This window comes from Corylus avellana, chromosome ca2 (genome assembly GCF_901000735.1).
Source record: "Corylus avellana chromosome ca2, CavTom2PMs-1.0".
Taxonomy (NCBI): domain Eukaryota; kingdom Viridiplantae; phylum Streptophyta; class Magnoliopsida; order Fagales; family Betulaceae; genus Corylus; species Corylus avellana.
The window spans coordinates 39,129,899-39,140,481 of record NC_081542.1 but is presented as its reverse complement, the minus strand read 5'-3'; the positions used below and the strand labels follow the sequence as shown (position 1 = coordinate 39,140,481).

The 10,583-nt window shown below is 37.3% G+C and overlaps 1 protein-coding gene across 1 annotated transcript; it reads left to right on the top strand.

Annotated features, from left to right (window-relative positions):
• The first annotated feature begins 4,679 nt into the window (after positions 1 to 4,679).
• LOC132170521 (ketol-acid reductoisomerase, chloroplastic) lies at positions 4,680 to 10,112 on the top strand. Its single transcript, XM_059581525.1, has 10 exons — positions 4,680 to 4,914; positions 5,427 to 5,519; positions 5,864 to 5,929; positions 6,076 to 6,216; positions 8,223 to 8,450; positions 8,577 to 8,694; positions 8,778 to 8,917; positions 9,016 to 9,183; positions 9,310 to 9,465; positions 9,579 to 10,112. Exons 1-10 carry the CDS (start codon positions 4,846 to 4,848, stop codon positions 9,945 to 9,947), a joined length of 1,548 nt encoding a protein of 515 aa, XP_059437508.1. The 5' UTR covers positions 4,680 to 4,845; the 3' UTR covers positions 9,948 to 10,112.
• Positions 10,113 to 10,583: the final 471 nt, after the last annotated feature.

The following is a 10,583-nucleotide window of genomic DNA, read 5'->3' as shown; positions in this document are numbered from 1 at the left end:
ATTTCTTCCTCATTCTCAACTAGGCCACTTAGAGCGCCTTCCTCTTGATCCAAAGCCTCATAAAGCTCTAAATTTCTTTTAACCTCACCTCTGGTTGAAAACTCATCTTCGATGAAATCCACATCTTGTGACTCTATCTTTGTCACCCTTCCATCGGTTTGTTCTCATATTAACACGTAGCCCTTGGAATGCTTTGAATATCTTAAAAAGAAACATGTTTTTTTTTTTCCTTTAGGGCCTAATTTCCCATACTTATGAGAAGTGTCATGAACAAATCCTGCTGAGCCCCATGGCCGCAAGTAACTCAAATTGGGTTTCTTGCCGGTCCATAACTCATAAAGAGTAGAAGGTACTGATTTAGAGGGCACTCGATTAAGAATGTAGGCAGCAGTCAAAAGTGCATCCCCCCAATTTGATATTGGTAAGTTTGCTTGCGCCATCATTGATCTAACCATCTCTAGCAGAGTTCGATTTCTCCTTTCCGCCACACCATTTTGATGCGGCGTACTTGGCATCGTAAGTTGCCTTTTGATTCCCTTTTCATCACAAAGCCTTTTAAATTGCTCAGAAAGATATTCGCGTCCACAATCAGTTCTTAGAGCTTTAATACTCTGGTCTAATTGATTCTCAACCATATTCATATATTGTCTAAAACAATCCAACGCTTCAGATTTATGGGAAATCAAATAAACATGACCCTATCACGAAAAATCATCTATAAATGTGATGAAATAGAACCCCCTATGTCTTGCCCTTATATTCATTGGGCCACAGATGTCTGAATGGACTAATTGCAATGGAAAAGATGCCCTAGTGGCTTTTCCAAACGGTTTTCTAATTGACTTTCCCATAAGACAATGTTCACATGTGGACATGGACACTTTAGCAAGATTGCATAATAGGCTTTCTCTAGCTAATCTAGTCATCCTTTCTTGTCCAATATGGCCATGCCTAGCATGCCATCTAATTAAATCAAGATTATCAGAAGAAGTCAATAAAGCAAATTATTTATCATAACTAGAATAATCCAAATCCAATATTAAAAAAAACCATCTGAAATAAAACCGCATCCATAATATGTTGTTCCCAAATATATGTAAACACCATTATCAAATACAAACCGAAAACAAATTTAAGCAATGTAACTACAGAAAGCAAGTTTCGTCGAATCTCGGGAGCGTATAACACATCATGGAGTAATAGAGTGTGTCCACCTCATAAGTCCAGCTTGCCGGTACCAATACCAAGTACCTCCACACTAGCTCTATTACCCACTTTTATGTCTCGACTCCCAACAGGAATTCGACGATACTCCATAAATCCGACCCGATGTCGAGCTACATGTTCGGTTGTTGTTGAATCTACAGTCCACATAGGAGAGGAGTCAGCAACCAAAACATGGCTAGATACATAAACATAGTGAGAAAAGTCAGAGAGTACCTTCTTCGGCTCAGTGCACTCACGAGCGAAGTGGCTTGCCTTTCCGCAGTTAAAGCAAAGCAACTTAGACTTGTCTTTTTTACCAGCGCATTTACTTCTCTTGAGCTTGTAAGTCCTTGCCTTCTTGGGCCCTGGTCCAACAGCTCCATGTTTGTCATTGTTCTTGCGCTTAGGCCTATATGCCCTGTGTGAACTTGACTCAGCCAAGTATGTAGAACTATTGGGCTTAGCAGCCTCTAGGCACTCAGCTTCAAGTTCCAAATGACGCAAAACATCATCAAAAGTCTTAATGCTTTCATTGTGCGTCAAATTTTGGCTCATAGCTTCCCAAGAGCTTGGTAGTGAACGAATCACTGCTTGGACCTGCTGCTCATCAGTAAGTTGGTTTCCAGCTACTTTGAGCTCGCGGATCATGGATGACATCACCCTGAGATGCAACTTCATTGTATGATCTGAGCGCATCTTGTAGGAGTCAAACCTCCTGGTCAATTCGCGCAGTCTAGTGGCAAAAATGCCACCATACTTTAACTTCAGTGCTTCCCACATATCTTGAGCTGTTGGATATACCTCGAACTCACCAATTAGATCATTGTGCATGCTGCTTAACATAGTAAAGTGCACAGATTGATCCTTTTTGCACCAATTTTCAAAAGCAGCAAAATCTCTTATATTTTGTTCGGTATCCCTTCGCATTGGCTCAGTTTGTGAATGGGACAAGGTCTCCAAGACCTCTTGTTCATTTAAAACATATCGAATCTTTCGATGCCATATGTCATAATTTTCCCCATCCAATTTTCCCCTTTATTCAAATCAGCAACAATACCTTTCGAAGCCATATTACTACAAAGAAATGCGCAAACGGATACTATACACACATAAAAATTTGTAGCGATAATCTAAGTTAAATAAAATAATTATTAACACGTCGCGATATCGAAAAATCGTTAAGCTTCATAATCATCTCCCGCGCCACAAGTGTCATAAATATTAATATTTAACTTAATTTTCGCACAAAATTATGTATGGGAGAAAAAATAAATTTAACTCAACCATACTCCCACTTATCAAGAATAATCTAGGTATAATTTACTCATCAAGTAAATATATACCAATTCATGCCAATAAAATAAATATTGAAAAAAAACAAAAAGTTTTCTATTTTTGCGTGCTTACTCAGGGATTTATAATATATTTACTCTAAAAACATTAAGCTATATATAGAGAAATACTATATATATATTGAACATCATACATGTGTTTAGGTACTCAAGCCTAAAGCATGCACTTACAAAATCTTTCCGTTGCCATCCATGCAAGCGTTAATCACGTATTAACAAACCGAGTTAGTCCAATATGGAATCATTGGAATGTTTGAATTTGGTTAATTTAGCAACAACTAAATAATTTGTTTTGATTTTTTGTTTTTTTTTTACATATCCACACAAGAGAAGGAGAGGAGGGGAAGATTCGAACTAGTGACTTCCACTTCATGAAGAAGCGTGGTCTACAGCCAATTGAGTTACCCCTTTAGGACAATTTGTTTAGATTTTAGTTCTTAGTCTTGTTGATTTCTCTATGAGCCTGAGAAATTTCTTCTAAAGTTTTGGGCAAGATTGCAAAAGAAAAATTAAAAAGTGACCAAGGAAAACTGCAAGCTTAATTAGCTGGGGGCGAGATTGCGTAAAATTATATGAACAAATGGAACAATATAAATATGAAACTGGCTACAAATCCCAATTAAATGCTATTATTAATTATTTTTTGGCCTTCCTCTTGAAATAATAATATTAAACCAGTAGTAAATAGTAATACAGAGGCAAGTGTTGCTGCCCAAAAAAATACTATATATAGAGAAATACTATATATATATTGAACATCATACGTGTGTTTAGGTATTCAAGCCTAAAGCATGCACTTACAAAATCTTTCCGTTGCCATCCATGCAAGCTTTAATCACGTATTAATCAACCGAGTTAGTCCAATATGGAATCATTGGAAAGTTTGAATTTGGTTAATTCAGCGACAACTAAATAATTTGTTTTGATTTTTTGTTTTTTTTTTACATATCCACACAAGAGAATGAGAGGAGGGGGGAGAGGGGAAGATTCGAACTAGTGACTTCCACTTCATGAAGCGTGGTCTACAGCCAATTGAGTTACTCCTTTTGGACAATTTGTTTAGATTTTAGTTCTTAGTCTTGTTGATTTCTCTATGAGCCTGAGAAATTTCTTCTAAAGTTTTGGGCAAGATTGCAAAAGAAAAATTAAAAAGTGACCAAGGAAAACCGCAAGCTTAATTAGCTAGGGGCGAGATTGCGTAAAATTATATGAACAAATGGAACAATATAAATGTGAAACTGGCTACAAAACCCAAATAAATGCTATTATTAATTATTTTTTGGCCTTCCTCTTGAAATAATAATCAATTAAACCAGCAGTAATACAGAGGCAAGTGTTGCTGCCAAAAAAAAAAAAAAAAATTCAAATGACCTTTTGGACATCCGAACAGAAACTGCCACAATTAATCTTCATATTCGACTTGTTCTTCTTTTAATAATAAATGATTGATTCTTTTGTTTGTTAAGATAATCTTTTCCATTCAAACAAACTTATTCGATTTCGAGTTTTTTTTTTTTTTTCAACAAAAGTACATATTTAGGACAGGCTTGATATTAGGAATGATCATTTCTTTAAGGAAAAAAAAATATTAAATTTTAATCATTATTTATTCAAATAAAAATAAATAAAAAGATGATGAATAATATTAATCCTTTTCCTCTTTTTCTTATGTGAACAAATAAAAAAAAAAATTACGCTAATTAAAAATATAAAAAATTTAAAATGGAACCATCAATCTATTTTACATAAAAACAAAAAAATTGTAGCCGACCACGTGTGCACGGCGCAAACAAGATTGACAACCGTTGTCCTTAACAACTCCGGCCAACAATACTTCACAGTTCCACTGCTCACTTTTCTATGCTAACTAGAGGTGCTACATATCCTAAATTTATTTTTCAAATAATGTGTCAGTATCATCATCTCATAAAATTTATTATTTTGAGAAGTATGTCACCAACTTATGAGACGGTAACACATGATTCATGATACCGTAAGACATGATTTAAGACCCTTTGGGATGTGTATTTCTCTACGGTTAACATCTGTCTGTGTGTACCCCACCAACGGACACTCGTCGCTTTCCTTCAGTACTCATCAATAGCGGCCACTTCTTTTATACTATCACTTCCTTCGCCTTCACCTTGTTTGCCACCATCATTGTGTGAAGCTTAAACCGTGGGATTCAGTCTGGGGTTTATATCGTCCTCTTCACCGAATCTAAGGCCCCTCATTTATCGGGTCCCGATCAACAAGGCCTCGTTAAGAGGACGCTCATCGCTCTCCCATGACGTCGCTTAACTTCGATTCCTCGGTTTTCAGGAAGGAGAAGATCTCTCTGGCTGGCCACGACGAGGTAGATCTTTTGAAACTAAGACATCCATTTGCTTAGTCTAGCTTATTCTCCCATTAGTAATTCATCATAAAATTTATAACAAGATTTAAACCCTATGTTTCGGTTTGGTTCCTTAGAAAATGTAACCAAAAGATAGAAAATAAATTCTGTTTTTTGTATTCCTTTTATATTTCGGCCACGTTGGGAGCCAAAACGTAAAATCACTGCTCAATTAAGCCGAATCAACAACTGGGTCAAAATTTTGATTTCTTTTAACATTTTTCGCCTAAGTTAAACTTTCTGGGCAACCAAACATAGATTCAACTTCCATTTATTTCACCTGATCAGTTTTCTCGTAAACAAGCAGAGGCTTAAGGCTTCAGGTATACCGTATACAATATTTCATTTTCCTTTTATCTATTTTATCTACATTAAATATGCACCAAATGGAGCATATTTCTGTTTTTGAATCGTTTTGTTAGGTCCTGTTATTTTCTGCTAATTTTCTTTTAGTTTATGTTATTTATTCGCAGTATATTGTAAGAGGGGGGCGGGATTTGTTTCATCTGTTGCCAGATGCATTCAAGGGGATCAAGCAGATTGGAGTAATTGGCTGGGGTTCCCAGGTTTTATCATCATCACTTTTTGCTATATTTTTATATGAATTGAATTTCTATCTAATTGTTTTTTGTAATTACTCCCTGAGTGCTTATAACCTTACATGTTTTATTTATTCATTTTGATGGCGTTTTGGCATAATTCTTTTTCTGGAGTGTCAACTGTAGATACTCATAGTTTCTACTTTATCTCACAATTGTTTGCATGACTGGAAATAATCTCAGCATTGCTTTTCCTTGCGCTTTTCATTTTTATAAAATGCATAATTTGAAAATGGTCGAGCAATTGTTCTTATCTCTGTATTTTTGCTTTAAATTTTCTTCTACTAATGTCATTCATATCATCTTCAAAGGGGCCAGCCCAAGCCCAGAACTTGAGGGACTCCCTTGCCGAGGCAAAATCTGATATTGTAGTGAAGGTGACTTCCTTTTTCGTTATTCATTGCTAGAGCCTCATCTTTTAAAGTAGTTGCCGTTTCACGTTATTTACTGATGATTTGCGTCCTTAAGTTTTGTTCTTTCACTTAATTCTGAATATTTATAATGGTTGCTTTTGGTAATGCAGATTGGACTGAGGAAGGGCTCTCGGTCATTTGCAGAAGCTCGTGCTGCAGGATTCACCGAGGAGAATGGAACTCTGGGTGATATATGGGGAACTATTGCAGGCAGCGATCTTGTGTTGTTACTGATCTCTGATGCAGCACAGGTTGGTAGGTTCTGTGAAAGTTTGCACTTTTAGACCTGCGTAAGACTTGTTAATCAATCTTACTACTACTTGAAGAGATGCACCAGATACTAAACAAATTGTGATGGTTATAGCGGTACAGCTTAGTCATATCAATTATAGTAGTAATCATGGTGGTAACACTAGTGACTTTCCAAATAGCGCTCATTGATGTACTTGTTTAGAGACCTCTGTTTTATTTTAGTTTTCCCCGTTGCTTCTTTTGTTATGCAACGAGCTCATTTCCACAAAACATATGCAACATAAAAATTCAAGAGCAAAAAAAGATGCGTGTCAAAAGAAGTTACCCTAAATTGACTCAAGAATGCCTGGATCTCTTGATCATGTTTTTCAACTTAACTACAGGGGCTTGCATCTTTAACTCTTATTATACTCTTCCAAACACCTGAAGATGACCGAGAATGATTGGTCAAGCTCTTAATACCAAGAAGTTGAGACCTATTCAGAAACCACCTAAAAGCTTAAGATCTGGGTATTTTTCCATGTAAACACCTGTGGTGGGATCAAAAGTCACCTTGCAATGGGAAATTGGATGATCTATCATGTTTCTCAACTCAACTACAGGGAGCTTGCTTCTTTTACTCTTATTATACTCTTCCAAACACCTGAAGATGACCGAGAATGATTGGTCAAGCTCTTAATACCAAGAATTTGAGACCTATTCAGAAACCACCTAAAAGCTTAAGATCCGGGTATTTTTCCATGTAAACACCTGTGGTGGGATCAAAAGTCACCTTGCGATGGAAAATTAGATGATCTATCATTTCCAGACTCTTTTTCACTTGAAATGCATGGTTGTTATTGGCCATTTTCCACTAGTGAAGTACTTTAGATTGCTATCTTTCATATGTTGGTCACTAGGGTAAAGAAAAACTTCATGTGAAGACCTCATTCTTACTGTCGAAACCACAGAATCCTCTTCAAATAAATCAGTGACCTTGCAAAGCGTTTTTATGATGTGTTAGTATTTCTTCTCCTAGCTGACCAAGTCCCCAAATTAGAAGCTAGTGAAATAGATAAAGTCCCCCAAATTAGGTATTTTATTGAGAAACAACTGCAAATATTAGAGAAAAAAATATTTAAGGTAACATTCCTGCACCTTAAGAGAGGTAATGCACATTTCACTGCAAAATGGAACTGCTACTTGAAATTTTAAACACTTTGATAATCTTTTGCTACATTCTGAAGACGCCACGTACCTTGGTGCCAATGCCTCTTTGATTTGCTACCGTTTTCTGGGGTTCAAAGCACATTTTCATGTGATAATCGGATATCTTAACATTACTCAGATTTAGAGAAGGAAATTCAAAAAAGAAAAATATGCCCATGCCATCAACTGCTGTCACTTGCCTCTACCACTATTTAGGATTCACCTCCTTAAGCTTCTTTCAAAGCCTGTTTTCAAGCACCAATTGGAGCGTGTTTTCAAGCACAAATTAGGTATTTTATTGAGAAACAACTGCAAATATTAGAGAAAAAAATATTTAAGGTAACATTCCTGCACCATAAGAGAGGTAATGCACATTTCACTGCAAAATGGAACTGCTACTTGAAATTTTAAACACTTTGATAATCTTTTGCTACATTCTGAAGATGCCACTTACCTTGGTGCCAATGCCTCTTTGATTTGCTACTGGTTTCCGGGGTTCAAAGCACATTTTCATGTGATAATCGGATATCTTAACATTACTCAGATTTAGAGAAGGAAATGCAAAAAAGAAAAATATGCCCATGCCATCAACTGCTGTCACTTGCCTCTACCACTATTTAGGATTCACCTCCTTAAGCTTCTTCCAAAGCCTGTTTTCAAGCACCAATTGGAGCGTGATTTTTAATCGATTCTAACATCATCTAATGACTTAATCATTTGTTACTCATGATGCACGTGCATGTTTCTTTTTAATGCTCTATATCTATGCATTTTTGGTTCTTTCTCATGGTTCTGATTTGAATCCTTTATGCTGCAGGCAGACAATTATGAGGAAATCTTCTCCCACATGAAACCAAACAGCATCCTTGGACTTTCCCACGGTTTCCTTCTTGGACATTTGCAATCCCTAGGGTTTGATTTTCCAAAGAACATTAGTGTAATTGCTGTTTGCCCCAAGGGGATGGGGCCTTCTGTAAGGAGACTTTATGTTCAGGGAAAAGAGATAAATGGTGCTGGAATTAATTCTAGCTTCGCTGTACATCAGGTCTCTCCGTCTTGCTTGCTTCCTCTCTCCCTTTGTGTTCTGCTTTAATCAGCTTGCATGGGTAGTTTGACGATGAATTGATTAATCTTTGACCTACTAAGTAATTGAATGCTAGTCCTTGAACAGGATGTTGATGGTAGAGCTACAAATGTTGCATTGGGATGGTCAGTTGCTCTTGGTTCTCCTTTTACATTTGCCACCACATTAGAGCAGGAGTATAGGAGTGACATTTTCGGAGAGCGAGGTGAGTGTGTAATCTTTTTCGGCTATGTCTATCATTTGCTTTAAGATTTTTCTGAATCTCATTATTGAATTTCTGGTGTGTAGGCATTTTGCTTGGTGCCGTTCATGGAGTTGTTGAATCCTTATTTAGGAGATACACCGAGAATGGATTGAGTGAAGATCTGGCCTACAAGAATACTGTTGAGTGCATAACAGGAATAGTTTCAAAGACCATCTCGACAAAGGTTGCAATTGTCTTTGAATTCCTCTTGTTCAATCTTTCAGTCTCTCCTCTGTTCTATTGGGAGTATGTATTTATTCTGATCTCCTGTCTGTTAAATAGGGTATGTTGGCTGTCTACAACTCTTTGTCAGAAGATGGCAAAAAGGAATTTCAGGCTGCATATAGTGCCTCATATTATCCTTGTATGGACATCTTGTATGAGTGTTATGAAGATGTTGCTACTGGTAGTGAGATTCGAAGTGTTGTTTTGGCAGGACGTCGATTTTATGTACGTATATACCTTAATTGTGATTTCTATGGTTTCTTAGTACAACATTTCCAATTCTGATAACTTCTATTAAGTTTAGTTGTTGATAAAACATTGGTTTCTGGGTGACTATGACAAATTTAACAGGAAAAAGAGGGCTTACCAGCTTTCCCAATGGGTAAGATAGATCAAACACGGATGTGGAAAGTTGGTGAGCGTGTTCGAGCAACACGGCCCAAAGGTGACTTAGGCCCATTATGCCCTTTCACTGCTGGCGTTTTTGTGGCACTGATGATGGCTCAGGTAATAGATCAATCTGTTAAATGTTGTTTGAAATGTTAGTCGATATGTCAAAGCCATATGAGTTGTTTTCACAATTTTCTATTTCTCTTGTAACTTCTGAATTCAAAATCCAGATTGAGGTCTTGCGGAAGAAGGGGCACTCTTATTCGGAAATCATTAATGAGAGTGTGATAGAAGCGGTTGATTCTTTGAACCCTTTCATGCATGCTAGAGGAGTCTCTTTCATGGTTGATAACTGTTCTACGACTGCTCGGTTAGGAGCAAGGAAGTGGGCGCCACGTTTCGACTACGTTCTTACCCAACAGGCTATGGTGTCGGTGGATGATGGCACTCCCATCAACCAGGACCTTATTAGCAACTTCCTGTCTGATCCTGTTCATGGAGCTATTGAAGTTTGTGCACAATTAAGACCAACCGTCGATATTTCAGTGCCCCCGGATGCAGATTTTGTTCGCCCAGAATTGCGCCAGTCTAGCAGTTAAAAGGTGAGGAGATTTAGCTTCCTGGAATGGATTTTCTGAGGTCTAGCAGAATGAAAGCTTATCTCGTTGTTACAACAATTCTGAGTCATTGTTCTTATCAAGTCTTGCAAGCATGAGGATGACATGACCTTTTATTTTGGTCGATTTCCATTTTCTTCCTGTTTACTTGGAATTATATTACTCTTCGAGTCTTTGTGGTCATAATGTGGCAGTGGCGACCACCTCGGGGGTTTGGAGGTGGTCCACTACCCAACCACTCTCTTAGGGTGGCCAACCACCTCCAAATAATTAAACCCTGATTGGCTAGGGGAGTGGCTGACAACCTCAAGGTGGTGGTCCAGCCACCCCTGTACTTTGTTTTTTATTTTATTTTTGGGGAAATTTCATTTATCCCCCATGAACTTTCGCGCTTTTTGCAAATACCCCTCCAACATTCAAAATCTTTCATTTTGGTGTAACCAACTTTGATTTCCTTCCCCTTTCTCCAGGAATTTTTTGTTAAATTCTAATGGAGGGGTGTAAAATTTTTAAAATACCCTTAGTTTTTATTAAAAAATAATTATTTAAAAAAAAAACTTTTGACCCGTGGGTTCACCGGTGAATCTAACTCACCCATATTGTGACCCATGGGTCATA

Bases quoted from the DNA above. Each gene is read 5' to 3' on its own strand.
- LOC132170521 (XM_059581525.1), top strand. From the start codon at position 4,846: ATGACGTCGCTTAACTTCGATTCCTCGGTTTTCAGGAAGGAGAAGATC. The intron at 8,451-8,576 runs GTCTCTCCGTCT...GTCCTTGAACAG, and splicing joins CTAGCTTCGCTGTACATCAG to GATGTTGATGGTAGAGCTAC. The intron at 9,466-9,578 runs GTAATAGATCAA...TTCAAAATCCAG, and splicing joins TGGCACTGATGATGGCTCAG to ATTGAGGTCTTGCGGAAGAA.